Below are 27,101 nucleotides of genomic sequence, written 5' to 3'. Positions count from 1 at the left end.
AGACGATACTTCGTTAGCCTCTAATTCGCTCCTGGATATTAGGCAGTCTTAAATCTACTTATGGTTCAATTTGTAATAGGTCTGGACGACATCATGGCTAGAAATAATTGATTAATTAAAAGATGAAAAATAACATAATAATTAATGTCAATGTTCAACCACATTTTATATTTTAATAATTTAACTTGGAAAAATATTTAATTTCTTAGAAAATATCCACCCTGTCTCATTAAGACAAAGTGGTTATAACAGAACAGCCCTGTCCACATGATAAATATCACCCTTCCCCTGTAGACAATTATGTTACCAGGTCCTCTTTTTGAAGGCGTTGTTTTCCCTTAGGTATATCATCAAAATAGTCTTTAACACATCTAAGCCTGAGCCCCCTAATTGACCATAGGACCTAGTTATATCCCCTTTCCCTAATCCTCCAGCATTATTCTATCAATAACACTTTACTGGCCTCAAAATACTTGAAGGAGCTTGTTTCTTTGAGAAAAACAAATAAAATAAGACTTGTGTAACAACTTAACACTGTAACACTTCAAAATTTCATAAAAATGATGAAGAGTTGTTCTTTTTATTTGCATTTTGGATTAAGTATCATAATATCCTATGATAAGTCACAAGTTAGGCTGAACATGTGCAACCTATACACTGTAGGGTTCTAGCATAGAAGGGCCTACAGTTTGAGGCCATGGATAGTGTAACTGCACACTGAATATAAATCAAAATTCAAAGGCCAGACTTAAATATCATTCTGAAGTTACATAGAAAAAAAGTAGAGATAACAAATGAAAAATAGTTGTTAACCAATTAAGAGAGTGAGGAAGGGGTGGAGGTGGTCTAGATGCAAGAGATGCTAATCAAAGAATTCCCTTTAACCAGAGAATTGTAGTGAGTCTGACTCGTAGTTTGGCAAAGTGTACGGACTAATGTGTACTCATGGATTTGTACTCATGTGTACTCATCCTCATAGATTTGTACTCATGCTCCTGGCAGTTTGGAATCAAGTTTAGATACTAGTGCAAAATTAAGTACTCACAGTCATGCCGAGAGCCTTGTACTCATGCTTGTGGATGTCCATCAGTGACAAAAGTCTTAACAAATTACAATTATTCAAATTTAAGCTGTTACCTGTTAGCCTTTCCCTCACCACACCTTACCCCCGTCTGGTACCCAATTAATAACTGACAAATTAATATTGACACAGCAAATGAAATTCTTGGTGAAAAAACAGCAGAGAAAACAGGATGGAAATGGATTAATCTTCCCAGTTAGAATCAAACATGGCAAGAATATGTAAATTATATCAAAAATAAAAAAGAGTTCATTCATGGCAAATATTAAGATCCTACTTTATTAATGGAAGGGTCAACTTCAGAAAAAACATAGATGAATATGAAAGGCATAAATAACTAATTTTGAAACAGAAATGGGCAGATATGAATGGAACTAGTCAATGTTTTGTGCAAAGAGACACAAGAAAATCTCTGTCAGTCATTTTAGTTTTTGTTTGAAGTGAACCATCTGAAGAAATTGATCAATGAATATTCTCACCTCATTAGTACCACTCATGTCTATTCATAAGCAATAATTCTGTACGTGCATATGTAGGGCGGGATAGTGAGTTCACTGCCAAACTACACAAATACCCTGATCTTTGGTAATTTGTTCCACCAATGGTCATTTCTCACCTCATGCATATTCATAGCTATTGCTGATCTTGGGAAATGCGTTATGAAGTACTTTGAACGCTGCACCACTACTGATTAGTCAACCTTCTTCTCACTCTATGAATATGTATGACTATCAAGATGCCTGACCATTTCCAACATGTTGTATTAATCCAAGTTCAGCAGCCCTTTCTAGTGAGTATGCTGCCCTCTCTTGCACAGCCATCTGTCCAGGTTCCTTCAGTTTGCTCAATGCCATCAGTATTTCCAGAAGCTCTGTTTCCATCAGCTTAGAAGCATTTTCTTTGTTGCTATCAATAATATTTGACACGATGGCTACTCCTCGTAACTGTAAATTTACATCTTGAGATACACAGAGAACTTGTAAGGCTTCCAGTCCTTGTTTAACCTAAAATTAGAAAGAAAATGTAAGATTATAACCTAAGTATAAATCAGCTTGTGTGGTCTGTTGACAATATTAAGTGCTTCTTACATGATCATGCTTGTAGATCAAGGCTAACCAGTGACTCAGAGAAGTGTTTACCAAGTAACTGATAGTTTGAATATCAGTGTCCAGACCTTGCTAGGACATTGCCAGAAACAAGGCTGCAGCCTTAGAATGAACAAAGGCACAATGCAATTCATGAATATGCTCATTTGGCTAAATTGTGGTGACCTTTGACCCATTGCATTGCTCTACTGTATATATGAAATAAAGAAAGAAGCCTACATACATGAATATTATTTAATTGTCATCAAGTGGAGGAACATTCATGTCAAATGTGAATTTGAAAATTTTTTGTTTTAAGAGCACTATAGAAAATGTTGATTTCAACATTTTGTCACCAAGAGCAGGTTTTCATGACCAATTTCGCTAGAAGATGTTTGAGCAACTTGTTTGCTGGTTAATTTTATAGAAAACTTTTCCACAAAACTGTATCCACCTTTAAAATTGCTGATTTAAATCTGGAAGTAAAAGTTTGGTTACATTTATAGAGGTTCCACGCTGCTCTATCATCCGGGTTAACATTTATAGAGGTGCTATGCTGCTCTATCATCTGATACACATGTAAAGAGGTTCCACGCCGCTCTATCATCCGGTATACATTAATACAGGTTTTACGCTGCTCTATCATCCGGGTTAACATTTATAGAGGTTCTATGCTGCTCTATCATCCGGTAAACATTTGTAGAGGTTCTACGCTGCTCAATTATCCTATATACTGTACATTTATAGAAGTTGTATGCTGCTCTATCATCCGATACACATTAATAGATGTTCTATGCTGTTCTGTCATACGCTGCTCAATTATCCGGTATACATTTAAAGAGGTTCTGTGCTGCTCTATCATCCGGTATACATTAATACAGGTTCTACACTGCTCTATCATCCGGGTTAACATTTATAGAGGTTGTATGCTGCTCTATCATTCGATACACATTTATAGAGGTTCTACGCTGCTCAATTATCCTATATACTGTACATTTATAGAGGTTGTATGCTGCTCTATCATCCAGTAAAGATTTATAGAGGTTCCAAGCTGCTCTATCATCCGGTATACATATATAGAGGTTCCACGCTGCTCTATTATCCGGTTTACATTTATAGAGGTTCCACGCCGCTCTATCATCCGGTATACATTTATAGAGGTGCTATGCTGCTCTATCATCCGATACACATTTATAGAGGTTCTATGCTGCTCTATCATCGGGTATACATTAATAGAGGTTCCAAGCTGCTCTATCATCCAGTATACATATATAGAGGTTCCACGCTGCTCTATTATCCGGTTTAAATTTATAGAGGTTCCACGCCGCTCTATCATCCGGTATACATTTATAGAGGTACCGCGCTGCTCTATCATCCGATACACATTTATAGAGGTTCTATGCTGCTCTATCATCGGGTATACATTAATAGAGGTTCCAAGCTGCTCTATCATCCGGTATACATATATAGAGTTTCCACGCTGCTCTATTATCCGGTTTACATTTATAGAGGTTCCACGCCGCTCTATCATCCGGTATACATTTATAGAGGTGCTATGCTGCTCTATCATCCGATACACATTTATAGAGGTTCTACGCTGCTCAATTATCCTATATACTGTACATTTATAGAGGTTGTATGCTGCTCTATCATCCAGTAAAGATTTATAGAGGTTCCAAGCTGCTCTATCATCCGGTATACATATATAGAGGTTCCACGCTGCTCTATTATCCGGTTTACATTTATAGAGGTTCCACGCCGCTCTATCATCCGGTATACATTTATAGAGGTGCTATGCTGCTCTATCATCCGATACACATTTATAGAGGTTCTATGCTGCTCTATCATCGGGTATACATTAATAGAGGTTCCAAGCTGCTCTATCATCCAGTATACATATATAGAGGTTCCACGCTGCTCTATTATCCGGTTTAAATTTATAGAGGTTCCACGCCGCTCTATCATCCGGTATACATTTATAGAGGTACCGCGCTGCTCTATCATCCGATACACATTTATAGAGGTTCTATGCTGCTCTATCATCGGGTATACATTAATAGAGGTTCCAAGCTGCTCTATCATCCGGTATACATATATAGAGTTTCCACGCTGCTCTATTATCCGGTTTACATTTATAGAGGTTCCACGCCGCTCTATCATCCGGTATACATTTATAGAGGTGCTATGCTGCTCTATCATCCGATACACATTTATAGAGGTTCTACGCTGCTTTATCATCGGGTATACATTAATAGAGGTTCCAAGCTGCTCTATCATCCAGTATACATATATAGAGGTTCCACACTGCTCTATTATCTGGTTTACATTTATAGAGGTTCCACGCCACTCTATCATCCGGTATACATTTATAGAGGCTCTACGCTGCTATCATCTAGTATAGGCATGTCTTGCAAAGTATTATAATTAAATGCAGTATCAACAGGGCAATGATGTCATCACGACTGGTTATAATTGGGGTTAAGGACCTGCAAGCAAAACAACTACACCCGACAAAGATCATGAAGTGAACCTGGTAATCTCTCGATACAAAAAGAAACAGCAGCCCACCAAAGCCATCCAGGGAAAGGTCTTATTAATAATTCATACCCGTAAGACATTTGGCATTAATATAGAGTAAAAATGTGAATTTAATTCCACAAAGAGATGCTAGAATTGCAAATGAGAGTTTCATGTGAGATAGCCAGAGATGTATTTGTATTTATATCGTTCGTCTGTCATAGATTGTGTCTGAACAATTTCTTAAAAAAATATTTTTTTGATATATTAAAATACAAAACAGAATTTTGCAGACAATCAGGGAAAAGAGGATTGGGATCTAGTAAAAGCTGTGGGATGCCGATTGTTGAGAATGATATTAGTGAATAAAACAGCCATGGTGTTATTTCGATTAATGTCAACTTGATTTATTCATCTAGTTGATTGTCACTATTTAGCATTATTCCTAGGGTTGATAAAGACAGAGAGGGGAGCCACACAAGCCAACCTGCAGAACTGTATAATGGTTTTTACACATCTGACCACATCAGCAGGTCACCATCATACCTGCTTATTTGATTTGATTTGATTTGATTTGATTTGATTTATTTGATTTTCCACAGATTATAAATATATACATGTGGAGGGAAGTCCTCTAAAAAGCCAATTCAGGCTTAACAAGGTAAATGACTCCCAAGAAAGAAAGGAAAAAATACATATGTACATAAATGAAAATATAATTAATGTCTTAATAAGGAATAATCAATAACATACAATATAAACGATGTATCAATACTGAGAAATTATTTCTTTTTTTTAGCGTTTTTCTAAATGTTACTTTAGATGGTTTAGATTTTATAGTAGCATTTAGAGAATTCCATGTCCTCATAGCACGATTCTTTAAACTTTACGTACGGAATGGCCCCTCTGCTGGTTGCTACCCACCTATGTCAACCCCCCCCCCCTTTCCTCCAATTCTCCATGCCCAGTTTTAATAGCTTCCTACTGTATGTCCCTGTAATAACTGAAAACTATATCAGAGTCAAAATGATTTTTTTTTTTCTTTCCCAGATTTCTTGAGCTTGTTTTATCAGTGCCAGCAGTAATGAATCGCTCCAGTAAAATGTTTTTCTGAGACAATTATTATCTGTCTGTGTCAGCTGGTTTGACACAAAGGTTTGGAAACCTTAAAGGGCCTTACAAGTGAATCTCTCTGTTCCACTTTACTGGTTTGATAATCTAAAAAAGTTGTTTGTCACAATATTTGCTTGAACTGAACTGTTCATAACCCCCTGCTGTCTTTTTTATAATAGGGTATCGAGGTTATGGAATGACCAATGACTTCGAAGAGAGAATATATTAACACATAATGATAGAATGGATGGGTTTGCGTAATGTTAGTACTAAGTAATGAACTACAAACAGTGTAACACCATGATAGAATGGCTTGGTGTAAAACATATATTACAGCTATGGGCATGTGATGCTAAGGGTGTAACACCATTATAGAATGGCTTGGTGTAAAACATATATTACAGCTAGGGCATGTGATGCTAAGGGTGTAACACCATGATAGAATGGCTTTGTGTTTAGAGAATGTATTACAGCTAGGGTATGTGATGCTAAGGGTGTAACACCATGATAGAATGGCTTGGTGTAAAACATATATTACAGCTAGGGCATGTAATGCTAAGGGTGTAACACCATGATAGAGAGAATGGCTTAGGGTGGGGTATATCATAGGCCTACAATACAATGACTGTAACACCATGATAAATTGCTTGGTGCAGAAAATATGGCTTGGGACTCATAATGTAAAACAGGCAGGCCATGTCATACAAGTAGTGTAACAACATGACAGAGATAATGGCTCGGTGCAGAGAAAATATAACAAGTATGTTATGTAATTACACCATTTGTGACACCACAAAAAGACAAAACAACAAAATTATTCAAGTTCCAGATGTAAACAGAGACAGCAATATTGGTTCTTTTTGGCTTTTGTTGACAGTTTGCCTGATTCACTTGGCAACAAAATAAAAAATAAATAGCATTTGTGTACATAAGTACCTCAAAGGTTGGTACAGGTTACATTATCAGTTTTGAGAAAGATGACAGTAATAGACTTATACAGCAGTGGTTCGTCATTAAGTTTCAAAAACGAAACTTTTATTAAGAATCACATCTCCATCTAAAGATTGTTTATATTTGAGGTTATAACCACTTCTGGGAATTCCAATCAGTTTTGCAGATCAACAAAATCTTTTCCTCCACACTGATTTAATCGACACGATTAATATTTTAAGGGCCCCAAAAAACAAAACATAAACTCACCTTGAAAATTTTGCTACAAATTTCTTCGTCCCTGGTTAGACAAGCGAGGCAGCCCGATGCAGCGGCAACTAACTTTGTGTCTTCTTCGAAACAGAACAGGACGAGGAGTTTCACCCGGTCATTTTCACCTTTAAATCTTTCCAGAGCCTGGAAGGCAAGAAAATGGGACTTGGTGGATGAAATATGGACGAAAAATTGGTATTGAACAAAAGATGGGTGGAGTGCTGAAAATGTGGTGGGCCGAGATCTCAAGTGTGGCTGTTTGTATGATTATATTTGATCAACTTTACACAAACTGTGCAGACTTTCACCTCTCCTGAATACAAATGACCAATGACCTGCACAAAAGCCAAAGGGTTCTCGCACTTACTACAGGTGGATCGTTAAAGCAGGCTCAGAGTGGAGCCACCATGGATCTTTCTGAGTTGTCAAGTTCACAAGTCTAGGTGCAGAAGACTCACACACAGCAGACACAAACGTACAATAACTTATTTATAGATTCCTGAGGACAACAATTTTTTTTTTGGGGGGGGGGTTGTTTTCCTGCAATTTCCTAGGAGACTTGTCAGTTTTTACTTTTAGCAAGACTCTGATGTGAAATGAAGACAAATTTGGTCTGATTTAACCGTTTTACATAAAAGCACCCTCAAGCAAAGATAATGCCAATGTTATACCCCACCCCCTCCCACCCCCTCCTCCACTCCCACCCCTCAACCACTGGAGTCCCGCAATTGTATGAAATGGGTAGCAAATGTACTGAAGTGGGGCCACATAAATGAGTTAATGAAACACATACAGCTAGATGTTAAAATTATCTCTGCAGATAAAAACAAACTATGTAAATGCTTCAGATTGGCCCTTAATTGGAAATAATATGTGCCAATTTGCAAATTCCTGAAAAAAGGAAAAACATTGATAGAAAAGATATAAGCCCTACAGGTCAGTTTTGTTTTCTGTGTCTTGAAGAAGAGAAATTAGGGAACCTCTTTGATTTCTTGAAAAGTTTTAGGAATCTTACGAGAAATTTCAACCCATAGAAAAGTGGATCAATTTTGGCAAAAATAAATTCAGAAATCAGAATGGACTGCTTTTAACTCCCTCATGGAACATAACTTCCCTCAACTAATTAGGAATGGATATCTCGCTGTTTATTGTTTCTTTTCTTCACATTTGTAAAAGATTGGCCTCTTAATTGGGAACACGTATAATATATCACTCCAAGGGGAAAAAACCTTTCCTTCAAAAATATATTTGAAAATAAAAAGCAAAGAATGGGATAAAAAAAACATAAACTTCCGAATGCACTTACCAATTTATTAGAGGCCAGATTGCACATGCATTCTGTGGCAGCTCTTTTAATCATATCGTGATCTTCGAACATATAGTTTTCGATACTGCTAAAGCCGTTCTTTTCCGTCATAATTTTTCCTCTGTAACAGAAAATGAGAGACGAGAGATCTAAATAGTATAATGCAGGGCAAGGACAAATGATATGTGAACAATATCTTTGTGAAAGCTATTTCAAATCTTTGGTCGAATTTTTTAAATATTTAAAAAGTAGATCGAAAATTTTCAGGATTGGTGATCTCTAATAAGGCATTATCTAAACCAGGCAGTGATTTCATTCCAGTTTAGAAATTTTGTCATTTTTTCATATTAGCGTTAATCTCAAGAAAGTCAAGTCTAAAATATTCAAAATTCTTCCATTTTTCCCTCACATTTTGAAAAGAGACCTAAATAGTATAATGCAGGGCAAGGACAAATGATATGTGAACAATATCTTTGTGAAAGCTATTTCAAATCTTTGGTCAAATTTTTTAAATATTTAAAAAGTAGATCGAAAATTTTCAGGATTGGTGATCTCTAATCAGGCATTATCTAAACCAGGCAGTGATTTCATTCCAGTTTAGATTTTTTTTTCATTTTTTCATATTAGCATTAATCTCAAGAAAATCAAGTCTAAAATCTTCAAAATTCTTCCATTTTTCCCCTTACATTTTGAAAAGAATCTTAATCAATATTTATAACAAACATGACTCCCCCTCAGAGTAATCTGTCAATCTGGTTGGAGATTAGCCGGATTAGCTGAAGACCAGCTCATCCTCACAAATAGATTTAAGATGGATTAGTGTGGTATTAACTTATCTGACAATACAGTAATTATAACATAACCACTGGTTTGTATTTGGAAGTATCATTTCTTTGTAGAAATGTAACAGTAAAATTTGAGATTATTGAAAGAAAACCGAACAATTAGGAAGACGAATAAGTTAACAAATGAAACTTGATTTTAAAATCACTCCTTCTAATATCAAATATCACATCTATATTATAGTTTTTATAATTCATATTCTGCTTCCATTTTCAATTCCAAGGAGGTATTCATTTCATATTGATAATATATTTATTCATTTGTAGTCATAAAATAATTTACCTTATTGAGTCTCTCAGACTGGATAAATTTGTGAGAGCTAAGAGAGCCTCAAAGTTTTGTAAGCCTGTGTTATCAATGTGTAACAAGGAAATCAATGGACGAACCACTTCCAAAGCCTGCAAAAAATATAAAATTAAGGAGATGCTTTGAGTGAGAGATATCAATATGGCAAGCCATTATCCTTATACTACTAATGATATAGATATCAATATATATATACTACTCCTTATACTAGTAACTGTTGTCAAGGCAGAGCTGATGAGTGGCTGTCTGTTAGGTGCACTACACACTGATAGTGTTCAGTCAAGTCACAGAAAGTCAAGTCAAGTCATTTCTAACAATAGATCGTAGGTGAGGTAAGGGCTTGACACCAAGAGTAATACAGGATTCTGTTTACGAGGTTCCAGTTACACTAACGAAGACAACACCTGACCATTCTTGAACTTGCTAGCATATTCGCCAGACAACGTAGATAAACCATATTGTAAGTATACAGTATATGAAGAACAGTTGTTGATCTTACTCTAAACTAACCTATTGACATACCTACACACTGACCCTAAACAGTCCTCTATTTAGAGACCAGTGGTCTTATAACACACATTAACACAGATTCGTGGACACAATGTCAAACAAGACAGCACATTATCTTTATCTCTTGTAAATTTTATACTTCTGAAATGCTGTTTTTTACTGTATATTGCCTCGATTAATCAATGTTTATAGAGGTTGTTACCCTCTCTCTTGGGAAAGCCAGTTTGGGATTCATCGTTATTTTATACTTCTGAAATGTTATTTTTTACTGAATATTCCCTCGATTAATCAATGTTTATAGATGATGTTACCCTCTCTCCTGGGAAAGCCAGTTTGGGATTCATCGTTATTTTATACTGCTGAAATGTTTTTTCACTGAATATTCACTAGATAAATCAATGTTTATAGATGATGTTACCCTCTCTCCTGGGAAAGCCAGTTCAGGATTCATCGTTATCGCTATTTTCGCCAGGGCTTGAGCTGCTCTGGTCTTTCCAACCTCTGTTCCTTCGTTAGCCAACGGAATCAGACATTTCGCTCCTCCTTTCTGGACCAGATTCCCTCTATGCTTTTCATCTTCTGCGATAGCAAGATAAACTCTGATGAAAGAACAACATGTGGTAAGTTCTGTGAATTGAAATCTCAGAGGTAAACATGAATCTGAGCTAAACCAAAACCTCTGCAGACATTCATTAAAAGAAGAACACTTGTTTGTTCATTGTTCAGACAAAACTATTGGAGTAAAATTTGGGGAATTACAAAGTGCACTTAATCCACTACAAAATTGAATAAACATTTGTACCACGTCTGGTTTCAAATTTAGTAAAGTTGGCCACTTTAAATCTCTCCTACAACCCCCCCCCACACCTACCCATCACCCTCCCCCCTTTCCCCAAAGAAAGTGGAAAACAGACAAACCTTGAGAGGAGTTCTCTGCTATTTTCACTTTCGGTTTTAGACAGAGCAACAAGAGCAGTAATAATATCCGCTTTCACTAATTTTTCAACCCGCCCTCTGACGTGTTCCTTAGAATCCTGTGAGGTTGAATAGAAACATTTTACATTAAAACAAAAAGAATGTAATTAACAGAAATGACTGAAGCATTTGCTTATAATTGCTCAAAAAATAAAAACAAACATCTCTTCAGGTACATGGCAAATGGTTAAAATTAACATATGCAGCTTTCACCAAGATGCATCAACTCGAGGCCTTGCAACATCTTATTGGGAGGCCTACTAGCAGCACATAGAGGCCTAACTATTTGAAAATGCATATCGATGCTTAACGTTAGATGCTCATAACAATGACTTTAAACAAATGCAAATGGCTTCTAGGGTTCACGCCAGGTAAACCAAATTACTCTTTACTTTAATTGTGGGGAGTGCAACTATACAAAGTTTGAAGAAATAGATTTTAAATTCACAGAATCACTTCCACATAAATCAGACATGTACTTGTGAACCTAATCTTAAATGCTAACGAGCGTCTCGTTAACACCTGTCGGCCCTCAGCGGAGGAAGGTAGTTTTGTTGTTATTCAGACGAATCTTAAATTCCCTACTCTTGGAAATTACTTAGGTTCTGGAAATGGAACACGAGCACAAACCAACGATCGGATGTACCTTATTATTAGCCATTGGCAAAACAATTCCATTAAATGTTTGGGAAATAAACAAGTTGTCACTATCTAACAGGGCAGTTAAAGGTATTCTTTTTTTTTTTTATATTCATGAAACTGATAAATGATAGTACACACGATAGAAACACACATGCAATCCATCCATTGTATTTTAAGTTTGTTACTAATACTGTTCTTGCCAACATACTTCACAATGTTTATAACAGGACAGCAGTCCCTACATTGTCAACAGTCCATATAATTTATATATTTAATGCCATTAAAATAAAAGATGGCAGCTGGACTCATCTGTCCTACTGCCTGTGCTATTTGCCTTGCCCATCCACTCAATCTGTATGTCTCTCCCCGCTCCCCGCCCCCCCCCCCCGTCCCCAAACTTTATCAAAATATTCACAACAATCTTATAATTAAGAATACCTAAATGTTAACTATCACTCTGTCTAAGAAACCAAAAAAGTCTTTGGACAAAACATAATTATACTATGAAAATATTCACAACAATCTTATAATTAAGAATACCTAAATGTTAACTATCACTCTGTCTAAGAAACCAAAAAAGTCTTTGGGAAAAATATAATTATACTATGAAAATATTCACAACAATCTTATAAATAAGAAGACTTTCATGTTAACTATCACTCTGTCTAAGAAACCAAAAAAGTCTTTGGACAAAATATAATTATACTATGAAAATATTCACAAAAATCTTATAAATAAGAAGACTTTCATGTTAACTATCACTCTGTCTAAGAAACCAAAAAAGTCTTTGGACAAAATATAATTATACTATGAAAATATTCACAAAAATCTTATAATTAAGAAGACTTTTCATGTTTACTATCACTCTGTCTAACAAACCAAACAATGAGCTTGTTTTATTTCTTGAATGTCTAATACATCTTTTGATTGGGACGTATAAATCACAATCAGATGATCATGGGGAGTTTGGCTAATTAAGCCTGCCAGCTTCATGTTGTTTTACCTTCAGGTGATGGGGAGTTTGGTTAATTAGTTTGGTTAATTATGCCTGTCAGCTTAATGTTCTTTTACCTTCAGGTGATGGGGAGGTTGGCTAATTAAGCCATTCAGCTTAATGTTCTTTTACCTTCAGGTGATGGGGAGTTTGGTTAATTAAGCCTGTCAGCCCAATGTTGTTTTACCTTCAGGTGATGGGGAGTTTGGTTAATTAGTTTGGTTAATTAAGCCTGTCAGCCCAATGTTGTTTTACCTTCAGGTGATGGGGAGTTTGGTTAATTAGTTTGGTTAATTAAGCCTGTCAGCTTCATGTTATTTTACCTTCAGGTGATGGGGAGTTTGGTTAATTAAGCCTGTTTGGTTAATTAAGCCTGTCATTTTAATGTTCTTTTTTTACCTTAGGATGCTCTTCAGGTACGTGTTGCTTGGCATATTCAGCCAGTTTCTTCATAGTGGGATCAATTTCTTCGACATCGTATGAATTTGTGAGGTTAACAAATGTTGAAATAACTCCATAGAGGGCAGAATGGTCAACGGTCTGAAAAAAAATCATTTCAAAAACCAAAGAGATGTGTGAAAGAGTTGTATTTAGCATGGAATTGTAACTTTGACCATTCAGGATACGTAACTATCACAACTTACAGGAAACTCCTCAATCTGAGGGACCTACATGGCTGCAGACATTCTGTAGCTCATAATTAGTGAGTATTTTAATCAAGGTTCACTCACAGTTAAACAACTTAAATCGCAGCATTTTGCAAGACCAAAAACATAAGTTATGGCTTAACTATGTAACCCACACACTATAAATGAGGCCCTTATACCTTGGCTAATATGCATGAACGCTACAATGGAAAATTACAAATATTCCAAAATTGACTGCTGTGGACTTAAAACAAGATTTTCTTTTTCTAATTGCAGACTGCAAAATTCCCCATTAGATGACTCTCAGACTAGATAAGACCATAAAAACTCCAATGAGACCAGACTAATATCACAAGTCTTAATTACATAGAACAGACTACCAAAGATTTGGCTAGGTCACATCTGATTTCGTTGATCACTGCCTATCAGACTAGATAAGATCTGATTTCACTTGATCACTGCCTATCAGACTAGATCAGATCTGATTTCATTTGATCCCTGCCAAGGGCGGCGGAAGCACTTTCAATCTGGGGGGGCACCGACATGAAAGGGCACTTTGCAGAAATTCGATTGGACTGATGCAGCCTTATATTTAGTACCCTTTATAACTCTTATTGTATTATCTTATTTGTGTATACACATCACTCCATCAACGCCCCCCCCCCCCCCCCTCAAGGAAAATATGCATACTAGCACTGCAATATCCAATGTGCAAATTGGGAAACAAGGAACAAGTTTTCTTTTTAGACAAAATGAGGTGAAATCATGCTAGTTGCTAATGTAGGAATCTCCCGAATTAGAGTTTATTTCTTGTTAATATCTTAACAAATATTTTCCATTCGAAGTAGCTTTGAGTTTGACCCACAGAAATTCATTACAAGTCAAGGGCGTAGCCAGGATTTGCAAAGTTGTATGCACGATTATCTGAGCGGAGCGCCACCATCGGTTGGCGCGGAGCGTACAAGAAAATTTTTGGTTTTACAAACCCCTCAGATGGCCGGAAACGGCCCTTCCCGAGTGTTCATTCTGGTTCCCTGGCCTCTGGCTAACTTGAGACACCTCAATTTTTATGTAGAAAAAGGGCACATTTTTAACCTGAGGAAAAGTGGGGGGGCACGTGCCCCCTGTGCCCCCCCGGTTCCGCCGCCCTTGATCCCTGCTTATCAGACAAGATAAGAACTAGTTTCATTTGAACCCTGCTTATCAGACTAGATAAGATCTGATTTCATTTGATCCCTGCTTATCAGACTAGATAAGATCTGATTTCATTTGATCCCTGCTTATCAGACAAGATAAGAACTAGTTTCATTTGAACCCTGCTTATCAGACTAGATAAGATCTGATTTCATTTGATCCCTGCTTATCAGACTAGATAAGATCTGATTTCATTTGATCCCTGCTTATCAGACTAGATAAGATCTGATTTCATTTAATCCCTGCTTATCAGACTAGATAAGATCTGATTTCATTTGATCCCTGCTAATCAGACTAGATAAGATCTGATTTCATTTAATCCCTGCTTATCAGACTAGATAAGATCTGATTTCATTTGATCCCTGCCTATCAGACTAGATAAGATCTGATTTCATTTGATCCCTGCTTATCAGACTAGATAAGATCTGATTTCATTTAATTCCTGCTTATCAGACTAGATAAGATCTGATTTCATTTGATCCCTGCTTATCAGACTAGATAAGATCTGATTTCATTTGAACCCTGCTTATTCGACTAGATAAGTCAGACATAACTGAAATACTACCAGCCTAATGCAGACAATGTGAAACAAGTTTTATGATACATCAAGTCTGACAAGATTATGATTAGATAATTCCATTGTAAAAAAAAACAACAACAACAATAACAACAGCAACAACAAAAGAAGCAAGAAAAAGAATTGCAATCAAAATTTCCCGTAAAAAGATCTCAAGAAGACTTACTAAAGAATTGCAATCAAAATTTCCCGTAAAAAGATACTTATATGCCTTACTTTTGCGAGATCCATCAAGGCATGAAGTGCTTCAGTGTTTCCTACGACGTCTTCCTTTACATCAGCGTCTAACGATAAGAACGCCAATCCCTCAGCTGCCCATTTCTTGAGATCGTGATCTTTCTGGGCGTTGACCAGAAACCTGTCCGTGGTCAAATAAGAAAAGTAATAAAAAATAGAGCAATGGTGTAGTAAGTTAGATGATGCAAGATTCAGATTCTTTCAAAAATGATTTCTACTTTCCTGGTCTGATACTGTACACTAAGATCATCAGACACCCCTGTTTTCCGGGGACAGACGTCCCAGATTTCTGGGGACGGTCCCCCGCAAATGTCCTCGAAATCGATATACTGTCAAATTTGCCTGATTAATCATACCTAATTAGCCTACTTAGCCATCTGTTTGTAGCACAACAGCTCCAAAGTACATTCTGTTTTGACTGTTTAACACTACATATATAAACTTCATTCATGACGCACAGATAAAGGCATTCCAGATATTGCTATATCTGTGATAAGCTGTATTTCAAGTCTTTTTTAATTTAGTGATATATAGGCTAGGGAAATCTTCCTGTTACATTTGTTTTGGCATTGTACTTTAATATCATAAATTAGAAGGATAAAAAATATTACAAATTAACACACAATATGACAAGCCTGTTGAAACCTCACTACTGTTTTAAACTGAATTACTGAATGAAACAGATACAGACAATGACAAAATAAACAGCTAACGTGATCGTAACTACATTCTGTTAAGTCATACAGTATAACACTCATACAATATTATGTGTAAATCTGCAAAGTCAAATGCAACCGACCTTTGAACTTCTTTACTGAGCTTCAACGTAGACCCCTCACTGAATGCCTGAAGGCCATAATCAGTGCCTCCGTAAGATCCCAGCTTACATAACCCGACCAAGGCACGGATCTTGATGTGATCGTTGGACGACTTATACAGCTTCTTGATAATCTCGACACCGGACTGAAGCACCCCGGTGCATTTATCCTTCTTGTTAGCTGCGTGGATGATTGTTTCTAAGGCAACTTTCTGTTTGGAAAATAAACATCACATATATCTCAGAGAACTGATGGCTGCTCGGTACAGTAAAACAACCACACTTTAAGGCAGGATGCTAACTTGAATTTTAATGTCTTTTTTTTGCAGTTTTTGTGTATTATCTTCTTTTAAATTGAGTATATTAAAAACCTCATTTCACTTTTAAATCCAGTTGGGCGTTTCCATGTCTTATGTCTTTCTACACGCAATTACACCAGCACAAAATATCTTGCAACAGTGTTACAATAAATGCTTAACAACTGAACCAAATTCGGTTATTTTATTTCACATAACAAATCTTGAAATTTAGACTAGTCTTCATTTTCCACAATTTAATAACAGACTGACCTTTATAGTCTAACCTACTTCAAAACTACAATGGATATGTTGTTTTTGTGATTAAACACTACTGAAAGTACACAGTTTGAGCAAACGACAATAATCTACATCAATAACAATCATAAATTTGTTGACATTATCACCTACTCAACATATGTATTAGTTTGCTATGTAAGCAACAAACACAGAACTGACATACCTGGTGTAAAGTGACCTTGCTTGACGCCATGGCAACCATGACCTCCATAACACCTTCTTTGCTCAACATTTTATTCCCGACATCATACGGTCCCTGAAGGAGAGCACTCAATGCAATAAGGGCCTCCATGTTGGTTTCCAAGGAATTGGCACTGAATTTATTTCTAAAAGAAATCAAAATGTTGAATAACTAGATGTGGCTACCATTTTGTTTTGGTAACAATCAAGGCAAGACATTATGATACAGTGCGACAAGCCATGACAAAAGTTACTACATTTCGTAAAAGTCTTCCTACAAGACCGTCTATCAATCAATCAACCAACTCAGAAACATTTATTTAGCGCCAATATCAACAAAAGTTGTTCAAAGGCGCTATGAGCCAGTTACTGTACACGACATTAAAATATTGTACGCTTGTTGAAACATGTAATGTTTTAGCAGTTTCTTGAAAGAAAACTTACGCAACAAACTTGAAACAAAGTTCTTCATAAAACCCTCTCGTTTTATCGCCTGTCATCTCGTTGTAAAGTTTATCCAGAGCAACGGAACAATGCATCCTGGTGTTGGTAGTAATCGGGTAACGTGGTTCGTCTGGAATTTGTCCTGCGACATCTAACAGCTTTAGTAAACCTGCATATGGGCAAATGTTCAAACTTCAAAAACAATTTGATTATATTTTCCCTAAGTTGTCAGACTAGAATACAAACTTCAGTCAGGCATCCTCATAAAAGTTTTCATAAAATGAACATTTTGTACTTTCAGAAGTTAACCTGATTTATTGAGAATAATTGAGACCAAAAAAAATCAGTGTTTTTAAACTCAGCCTTGAATTATACAGTTAAAGTAAGGTAGTGCTAATGCAAGTACTAAGCTACTTTTGACACCTAATTAGATGCATGAAACTGACCTCCATTGGTAACAAAAGTCAAAGCTCTCCCGATTCCTTCCTTCTTGGGAACAAATTTGATAATCATGTCTATGACTGCATCTCGTCCAAACCCAGAAACAGATTCATTGGTCAGCAGACCCATGAAGAACATCATCAAAGATTTAAATTCTGGAGTTGGATCTAGGAAAGAATAATCAGAAAAAAAAACATTGTTAGACCTTAAACCTGACTCAGAAGAAAGTTAGACTTTTTCTTTCTAACTTCGAAAGTAAACATAACTTAACAGCAGAAAGCCCTAAAAAGCTGTTTCTTTTCTAGGTGCCAGTCAGAAGACACAGTATCTTGCATAAAATGGTTTGAATCCTGTTCTAACGAAATATGTCTTTACCCCACCTATCCCTACACCACACTACACTGTTCTACATGTCTAAGGTTGTCCCAAGATCTCCTCTACCTGGTACAACCGCCATGTCGCCACCTTTCACTTCTCCAACGTTTTCTCCGATGAGAGAATTCACCGCTGATAATAGGACGCTTGCTGCAGAGTTACAGACAGCTTCCGACTTTGACGAGAAGCTCACTGCTAGGGTCTCCAAGCTGAGCTGCTTCAAAACTGCCCACGCCTGTCAGAAAATTAAAATGCATTTAATTAAAACAATGCCAATCATGTATGATGATTATCTTTGACAGATAACAAGCACAGTTTCACAAGAAACAGAAATTAATAAAGCCTCATAAGTGAGCTACACAAAACTGGGGAAACTAAATTAATTCTCTACGGTGAACAGAATATATAACGTAATTTCAGTAGTAGTAATTTCAATTCTGTGTGAATGAGAAAAGAATTCCATTCCTTGATTAGAATCCATAAATTCCTCCTCACCCTTGATTTGTGCTTTGAACATAAACAGCTCAATATCCTAAGTCCAGCTGTCTGTAAGTCTGTATCTTCTGTTGTCAAGAGTTTCTTGATCCTTTCTACTCCATTTTCGGCAAAAATCTTCTGAGCTCCTGCTTCCTCTCTGGAGAGCACGATGAGATTATTCGCAGCCTACGAAAGAAATAGAACGTGAACTACTGTATGTTGCAGGAATTCGCGGAATATCCGTGATTTCTTTTCTACCTCGGGGACAAATACTATTATCCTAACACACTGTAACATACGCAAACTGGAGCCATTACCGCAATTTTTGCAAAGTTCCATGATTTTGGTTTTACCCAAGGCTCATCACTGATGTTGAACAAAGAAAACTATCATCGATATTTCTAATATTTACCTGGTAGAAATAAATATTGGAGGACTTTGAAAAAAAAGGAGAAAAAGATAACCTACCTGTATTTTCTTTTCTTCATCAATTCCAGATTCCTCCAGAGCTTTAAACATTTGTTCTACTTTGTTATCAGTTGTCTGGAACTTTTTGGCCTGAAGATGAAACAGATGGAAAATTAGACCAAACTTCAAAAGGATATTTACAAATAGAGTAACAAGGCATTCTGGGCTAAAAAATGAAAATAAGTAACCAACTGCCTCAAAACTAAACTATCACCAAATCAAATGCAGCCCTTAGGTAGACAAAAACCATTTCAAAAAGTTAGACTTTTTTTGTCAGTGCAAGTTTCTGCTTATTTTTTGCTTACTGATAACCCATTAAATGAAGTAACTTTTTAGATCAAATTTATACTGTTTGACGTTAGAGAAATTACCCTTTAAAACGACCTTCTTTTATAGTTCAGGGGGCTAACAATTATTAAGTCAGTAATCTTAGGAAATCATGTCAATAATGTTGTGTCAGATAACACATGTGTGACAACATTATGGATGACAAAGGATGTTGTTGAACGGGCATCTTTAAAATATTAAAAACAATGGACTAATGTTACTGGAGAGGCCTAAAGTAAGAACTTCATGTTATTATTACCATCATAACTAGCATTAAATGAGTCCTCCTACAAAAATGTCAACAACAAAAAAATTAGATGGCAATGAAGGGTTTGTTCCTGAATAAAATATAAAGTGGGTATGAAGTTGGTGATTTAATATTGTTTCAATAAATTAACAAACAAACACAAACAAAATCATGCAAATGACGCAGTAGAGGTCCACAAAACATTTTATTAGAGAAAGATGTAAAAAAGGCAGGAAAACAATTCACCAAACTGATGTAAATACTGGAAACTCACCTTCTCCGATACACAGACAGTTAGTCTCATTAACATCTGCTGCACAGCTGTATTTTTGGGTTCCAGATGTATCAATTTTCTCGCCTCCTGGAAGGCCTGTTCTGATTTACCCATCTGCTCCAAGGCTTGGCATAGCCTGAAGAGAGCCTTGGTGTCACCCGGTGTGATATCAATTGCTGATACGAGATGTGAATAGGATAAAATAATGTTAGACCGAAGGAAGGAATGAAAGGAAGCATGCTTTTAAATTGTAGGATACATATATTCCAATATTGAGCATGTTAGACAAAACAAGTTTCTTCCAGTATGTAATTTAGTAAAACCCAATACAGAAAACTTATCTCGCATATATTATTAATGCTTGATTCTTTAAATTTGCAGGTACTGTACCATTAAAGTTTATGCCAAACTTACATAACTTTTTGTGCTTGTCTGGCGAGCTGAAGTAACAGCCAGATAACATTAATGTTTCCTTTAACCAGTCAGTAATGATATCATTAGATCTGTAGCAAAATTGATTCACTACAGCTTTAAAACAAAATTTGGATGGACACTTAGGGAAATGTCAGGAGCCAAACTGGGAAAAGACAGAAACTTTACCGCTTAAGAAAATGGAAGGAACAGAAGCAAGTAATTTACCAGATGAGGCATCATTTGCAGCTTTCTCATAGTTTTCCAATTTCAAGTGGCAAGCCGATCTGTTTTTCAAAAACACTGCCTTCTCATTCGTTTTCTTTGGAGTTATTTCGATGGCTTTCGTGTAAGCTGTGATGGCTTCCGCAAAGTTGCCGGCTTTGTAGGCTTTGTTGCCTTCTTCTTTGTAACCGAGAGCATCCATTGGCTGAAAAACAAATTTTAGGAAAAATTTTGTGAAAGTAGCCAACATGTCTGGACACGAATGTTTGGCAAAGGTTAACTAATTATGAAATAAAAACAGCATTTTCGTGAAGAAGGATCCAGCATTGAGTGGTATGGTTGATACACATATATACAGTTAAGTTTATACTGCTGTCTCTAGCCTTTTCAACTTTTCTCTCCAAAGGCACGTCCACAACAACTGGTCCATGGTGGATAGTCACGATACTGAGGCAACGACAAGCAAACAAATTTCGATTGTGAGCATAAAAAACTCATAACCCTTCAGCACCACCAGCTTGAGACAAAATCAACTCAAAATGAAGTTTTAAGCTACAACAATTTTATGTAGACCTGGCCAAGCGATGAGACTTATGCGCATACGACTATATTAATGTCAATAAAGATGGATATATTTTATGTCTAGGCTATAAATTTGAGTAAAATAAGTAGGCCTAACAGTAGGACCTATGAATGGTTAATAAATGAGGCAGGGAGAGCGAGGGGAAACTTATAACAAATAAAGTCACTACACTTAGAATTTAGGGTACCGTAGGCCTTCTGCTTCACTGGCCTATATTGGTTGTCCATACTAAACTTAACTGGGTGCTAGCCTAGTTAGTATTATCCATTACTTTTGTAATACTCACCATACTGAACGTAGGCCTAGCTGCATGAGGCTACAGCTAGCACAAGATAGAACTCGTCCACAAATGGCCTACTGTCAGCCTTATACTGGTTAGGCCTGTAGGAACTAATTATTACTAGCCAAACTGACTTTAAGTTAATCTAATTGTTCTGAAGTTTAGATCCTTGCTAATAAGGACTTACACGAATGACCATGGGATTACCACAAAAGAAAGTCTGTATGCGTAAGAGATTAAGAGACACACTCTACTGAGACACAGCGAGTTCGTGTGCTATAGCAAACTAACACTAATGACAGAACTTTTGTTTAGCGGAATAGGTCTCCGTTGAAATGTACGTAACATGTGTAATGGTGTGAGTGTAGGTTTGGAATGCCAGGAATGTCGTTCGGTTCTATCACCGTTCTAGAATATTCGAATCTTTAGCCAGCGTAAAATAAGGAATTACCTCGAGATACAGTTTAAATGAATGAAGATATACACTTTGGACGGAATTTTACCTCAATCATGTTGTTTTATCCTCAATTTTTGACACTGCTCGTTCTCAGGGTGAGTACAGATTAAGCTGCAAAAAGTCCAACTTGTACTAGTACTTCCGGATTTTTTGTTTACAGGCAGTTGTGACGTAATCTGACACACGGTGAATCATACATCCATAATTGGGCATTTTGGTAAGCAGGCCTACCGTGCCCTGCATTGTGGCGTATACTGAAAGCCTCACGTTATGCCCTACATTTCAATTTGACATTTAGAAGTTTCATCCCGGACATAATTGATCATTTCATTAACAAATATCAAACATTTACTTCGACCGGAAAATTATATATAGCCTACACATTTTACAATCCCAAAATGTCTGTGAAAATTAGAAGGGTTATAAGAACGGAGTTTTGAAACCTGTGAAGATTTTTTTCATTTTCAGTTTGCACGTTAACAATTAGATTTATTGTGAACTTTAATGAATTTAATTATGTAAACGGAAGATTGATTTTAATATTTATACTAGAATTTGATAACTGCAACCGCCAATAACAGGCAGGTGGAGAAAACAATATCCGATATTGTTTTCTCCACAGTTATACGGTACGTACAACCCTGGGGATGCCAGAAAAGTCAACACTTTCACGAAATGATAATTCATAAATTGTCATCATAATCCTCGGAAAATTCACGTCAAGATTATAACTCGCCTCGTTCCGAATGTCTGAAAATAGTGGTTCATTACTGAGAATCTATATTTATCAGAAATTCGATTTGGAAACGTCTAACAAGGCTTCATTATGCTCCATTCTTACTTTCCTTTTTCTCTCTCTATTTTTTGAGCTTTCTTTCAAAATGGCAGGAAGATAATTATTAACCTAATTAAGCCTTTAGGTCCATAACGCCTTAATGCATATACGTCATTAATGATGGCATTTCCTTCTATTCCTTTACCGTTACGAGAAAAAAAAAAATTACAGCGCACATTAAGAAATACGATGAAAAGTCTGTAGGCGTATATATGGGCAGTATGTAAGACGAGACGTCGGTACCGGATTGAGATTTAGTAGAGAGCGCTACTAAAGATGTATATTATAATAATAATACTAATAAATAAGTTCTTAATATAGCGCCAAATACCATAAGGCCTCTAGGCGCTTTACAAAACCTAAAACAAATAGAAACATAAAAAGACAGAGAAATCAAAGGAATAAAAAGTCTAGAAAACACAAAAACGAAAAATTAAACAGTATGAAAAATACGAACACAAAAATCTAAAAATACGAGAAGACTATAAAACAGACCAAAACCTATAAAAACAAAACAAAGGATAAGCACATAAGATAGAGTTGTACAAAAGTAACAGTCTAGAAAAAAACATGAGTATATAAAAGTGACAAAATCACGTAGAGAAACTAAAAAGATGTGTTTTTAAAATTTTCTTAAATATGGCGAAAGATTTGGCAGTCAAGTTTATGTCGTGTGGTAGGTCGTTCCAAAGCTTCGGTGCAGCGACCGAGAAAGCGCGATCTCCGTAGTTCTTGGTTGAGGCGGTTTTCGGGACATCAGTGGCGTAGCCAGGTTTTGGGCGTGTGTGTGTGTGGGGGGGGGGGGCAAAATCAATTTCTGTCCCCATTTTCAGGCACATAGCGGTGAACCGCCATCCTGGGGAGGGGTATAAGGAGGGGTGTCGTTGTGTTTCGGAGAGTCGAGGGCTTAGATGCAAAATGGTGCTATATCATTTCCAACCACATTCACATACTAAAAATATTTGGTACAGTACCTTTACCTTTTTTTTTGGAAAAAAAAACGAAAATATAATGTGCGCGCCTGCTCGGTCGAAAACCATCCGGGTAGCGCACAAATGATTGAGGATATAACCGTTTATAACATTCTCTTTTTTCCCCATCATCGGCCCCATCCCCCAGGTTCGAGTACATTTATATTTTTGTTGTTGTTGCTCCATTTGATTATTAACCGTCGCCCATCGCGTCCCCATACATTCCAAACCGATAGTAAGTATTTTCCAGAGCTTGCTGATAAACACCCAGTCACAAGTTCAAAAAATTTAAAGAAAAATAAGCAGATAATAAATTTGATAAAAACATCGCGGACGTGACTTCCGTTTTTGCTTATCCAGGCCCTCAGCCAGAGAGGGAACGATACCTTGATTACACGAAGGCGCATGTAAGATATGGAACACCAACAGACGTTCAGAGTAATTGAAATAATGTATTGACTAGTGGCTCTATACACTTAAACTAATTCCCTATATTAGCGATTCAGACAAGGGAAATATAGACTAATGCAGTATACAATAACTAGAATACTCGAGGGAGTGAAAGAAAAGCGGGGTTTTTCTTCAATTTATATTTAGACGGTATTTTTCACAAGTTGCCCCATTTTTGGCCGGAGTGGCGTCCCAGCGAAAGTCTGGCAAATTCTGGGGCGAACAAAATATACTTCCCGTTGCGCATTTACTTCGTTTTCACGCCAATTGTCTCTTCAGGACGTTTAGCGTTTGACTATACTGCGAACATGATCTGTTTATTCACAACATAAGTCGGCACAGGGCATAGGCGTACGGGACCATTTCAGTTTGGGGACAGAACTTTTTGTGCCCGAAAGTTCCCGTGACACTATCTAAGCGGAGCGCCACCATCGGTTGGCGCGTAGCGTACAAGAAAATTTTGGGCACACAATGCCTCTCAGATCGCCGGAAACGGCACTTCTGAGGCCTTGCAAGTTGCATCTAAACATTCTTTATTTTATAATCTCACGTTTTTGAAATTTACACTTCCCCAAAAATTTGGTTTATTAGAAGAAGAAAAAATGGTAACATCACTTTGAAGGGGGAAAATGGGACAGTATATTTTTTAAGCTCCTATTTAGTTACCTTATTTATTATTTTAACACAGTACTCAACTACCTCCAGAAAATCATACATTGTTCAAGGACACGTAAGCGGGATAATGTCGCTGTGTCGGGTGAGACTGCAATTTGTCTCACAAAAAAGTATAAAATATAACAAAGAATATGATAAACCCGTACTTCTATGCTTGTAGGCACCCCCCCCCACCATCCATGAAAAAGAAAATGTTTCTTCTATATACACTCATGTTGGGGATGTCCAGGTCAAGGGCGGCGGAAGCACTTTTAATCTGGGGGGCACCTATGTGACAATGACAATGACAATGAAACTGTTTATTTCCAACACAAAAGCTAAGTACATTTTCAACAAGAGTTCAATACATATAATCAAATAATCATGGTATTAAATATAATTCAATGAAAACTACCAAAGATCTAATGTGTGGAAAAGGAGAAAAACTGAAGTGCAATACTTATGAATCGTTTTCCTCCAAATATGTGTTGAAAAGTATAGACAAAAGAATTAGTCAAGACAAGTTAACATACATAAAGTTACAAAAATAACAGAAAATCGAAGGAAAAAAAGAAAAGTTTGAGAGAAAAAAAGAAAAGAAAGAAAGAGAAGATTGGGCATTTATACATATTTGACATTAATGGAGATAATCAATTTGAAATAGCAGTAGATAACAACATTTGTACATTTTCTTAAATAATGACTGGGTTCCATTGTTCTTCAGTTTAACATCAAATGAGTTCCAGAGTTTAACACCAGAGATGGAGATGCACATCTGTTTTTTGGTTGTTCTTGCAAAAATTTGTTTAAAATTATAATTCTTGTGCCTTATATTATAAGTAACACAAGATGCAAAAGAAAAATAGCTTTGTAGAGTGGGTGGTAATAACTTATGAAAAACCTTATACATGAATACACCTGTATAGAAATCAATTAGTTTGGGTACAGTTAAGATTTTTAAATTGTAAAACAGTTCAGAAGTATGAGCTAAATAATGAACATTACATATTATGCGAATGACCTTCTTTTGTTTTAAGAATAATGGAGTACTATTGGACTTATATGTGTGTCCCCATACTTCTATACAATAGTTCAGATATGGAAGAAAAATTGCACAATATAAGGTATATAATGCCGTTTTGTTTAATATATGACTTGCTTTACGTATGACTGCAATACTTTTAGAAAGTTTACTTGATAGATTCGATATGTGTTCTTTCCAACTCAGTTGATGGTCAATAAAAACACCAAGAAACTTTGTCCTACATCAAAGGGCACTTTGCAGAAATTCGATTGGACTGATGCAGCCCTCTATTTAGTACCCTTTATAACTCTTATTGTATTATCTTATTTGTGTATACACATCACTCCATCAACGCCCCCCCCCCCCCTAAAGGAAAATATGCATACTAGCACTGCAATATCCAATACGCAAATTGGGAAACAAGGAACAAGTTTTCTCTTGAGACAAAATGAGGTGAAATCATGCTAGTTGCTAATGTAGGAATCTTCCGAATTAGACTGTTTTTTTTTTCTTGTTAATATCTTAACAAATTTTCCATTCGAAATAGTTTTAAGTTTGACCCACAGAAATTCATTAAAAGTCACGGGCTTAGCCAGGATTTGCAAAGTTGTATGCACGACTATCTGAGCGGAGCGCCACCATCGGTTGGCGCGGAGCGTACTATGAAATTTTTTGGTTTTACAAACCCCTCAGATGGCCGGAAACGGCCCTTCCCGAGTGTTCATTATGGTTCCCTGGCCTCTTGCTAACTTGAGGCACCTCAATTTTTATATAGAAAAAAGGCACAATTTTAACCTGAGGAAAAGTGGGGGGGGGGGGGCACGTGCCCCCCGGTTCCGCCGCCCTTGGTCCAGGTAAACAATTGACTAGTTAGAAAAAAAAATTGATCTTGCAAAATGCGTGGTAGCCCAGATGAACTGCGCTTCCGGTGGTGTTACACGGAAATATTCGGGCATAATGATGCTGAATAAAGAAAATCATGGAATTGTCGGGCAAAAATTTGAAAAAGTTTCGGGCAAGCTACTGCATATTTATATTCCAGATGACAAGAAATTCGGGCAAAAGTCCTGAAAAATTCGGGCAGCCTAAAAAAAAATATATATATATGGCCTCTTGCTAACTTGAGGCACCTCAATTTTTATATAGAAAAAAGGCACAATTTTAACCTGAGGAAAAGTGGGGGGGGGGCACGTGCCCCCCGGTTCCGCCGCCCTTGGTCCAGGTAAACAATTGACTAGTTAGAAAAAAAAATTGATCTTGCAAAATGTGTGGTAGCCCAGATGAACTGCGCTTCCGGTGGTGTTACACGGAAATATTCGGGCATAATGATGCTGA

At 36.7% G+C, this 27,101-nt stretch overlaps 2 protein-coding genes across 4 annotated transcripts; one reads left to right on the top strand and one right to left on the bottom strand.

The window, feature by feature from the left end:
* Positions 1–145: 145 nt before the first annotated feature.
* Positions 146–22,008, bottom strand: LOC139984174 (protein unc-45 homolog B-like). Of its 3 annotated transcripts, none has more exons than XM_071997946.1 (18): positions 21,879–22,008; positions 20,516–20,717; positions 19,877–20,052; positions 19,029–19,118; positions 18,579–18,746; positions 18,150–18,318; positions 17,714–17,875; positions 17,268–17,436; positions 16,807–16,969; positions 16,030–16,259; positions 15,210–15,351; positions 12,975–13,115; positions 10,883–10,998; positions 10,383–10,563; positions 9,431–9,546; positions 8,306–8,426; positions 6,997–7,143; positions 146–2,085 (listed from the first exon to the last, which is right to left on the bottom strand). In XM_071997946.1, exons 1-18 carry the CDS (start codon positions 21,885–21,887, stop codon positions 1,813–1,815), a joined length of 2,775 nt encoding a protein of 924 aa, XP_071854047.1. In that variant the 5' UTR covers positions 21,888–22,008; the 3' UTR covers positions 146–1,812. The 3 variants fall into 3 exon arrangements, with proteins under 3 accessions (XP_071854047.1, XP_071854046.1, XP_071854048.1); XM_071997945.1 differs by lacking the exon at positions 21,879–22,008 and adding an exon at positions 21,563–21,759; XM_071997947.1 differs by lacking the exon at positions 21,879–22,008 and adding an exon at positions 21,382–21,535.
* Positions 2,720–6,990, top strand: LOC139954997 (uncharacterized). The gene is made up of 3 exons (XM_071955095.1): positions 2,720–2,745; positions 3,200–3,755; positions 3,839–6,990. The coding sequence occupies exons 1-3, from the start codon at positions 2,720–2,722 to the stop codon at positions 4,565–4,567; spliced, it is 1,311 nt and encodes a 436-aa protein (XP_071811196.1). The 3' UTR covers positions 4,568–6,990.
* Positions 22,009–27,101: the final 5,093 nt, after the last annotated feature.

The sequence above is a fragment of the Apostichopus japonicus genome, chromosome 17 (genome assembly GCF_037975245.1).
Source record: "Apostichopus japonicus isolate 1M-3 chromosome 17, ASM3797524v1, whole genome shotgun sequence".
In the NCBI taxonomy this organism is placed as follows: domain Eukaryota; kingdom Metazoa; phylum Echinodermata; class Holothuroidea; order Aspidochirotida; family Stichopodidae; genus Apostichopus; species Apostichopus japonicus.
This window is presented reverse-complemented; position numbering and strand designations above follow the sequence as displayed.

What these genes read in the sequence shown, in the direction of transcription:
- LOC139954997 (XM_071955095.1), top strand. Translation starts at nt 2,720, where the DNA reads ATGCTGCTCTATCATCTGATACACAT. An exon ending in CTCTATCATCTGATACACAT is followed by an intron (nt 2,746 to 3,199) that starts GTAAAGAGGTTC and finishes CATCCAGTAAAG; the next exon opens with ATTTATAGAGGTTCCAAGCT. An exon ending in TCCGATACACATTTATAGAG is followed by an intron (nt 3,756 to 3,838) that starts GTTCTACGCTGC and finishes AGATTTATAGAG; the next exon opens with GTTCCAAGCTGCTCTATCAT.
- LOC139984174 (XM_071997945.1), bottom strand. An exon ending in CTTTGTTTCAAGTTTGTTGC is followed by an intron (nt 16,970 to 17,267) that starts GTAAGTTTTCTT and finishes GATTTCTTTTAG; the next exon opens with AAATAAATTCAGTGCCAATT. An exon ending in CTCAGTAAAGAAGTTCAAAG is followed by an intron (nt 15,352 to 16,029) that starts GTCGGTTGCATT and finishes GACCACGGACAG; the next exon opens with GTTTCTGGTCAACGCCCAGA.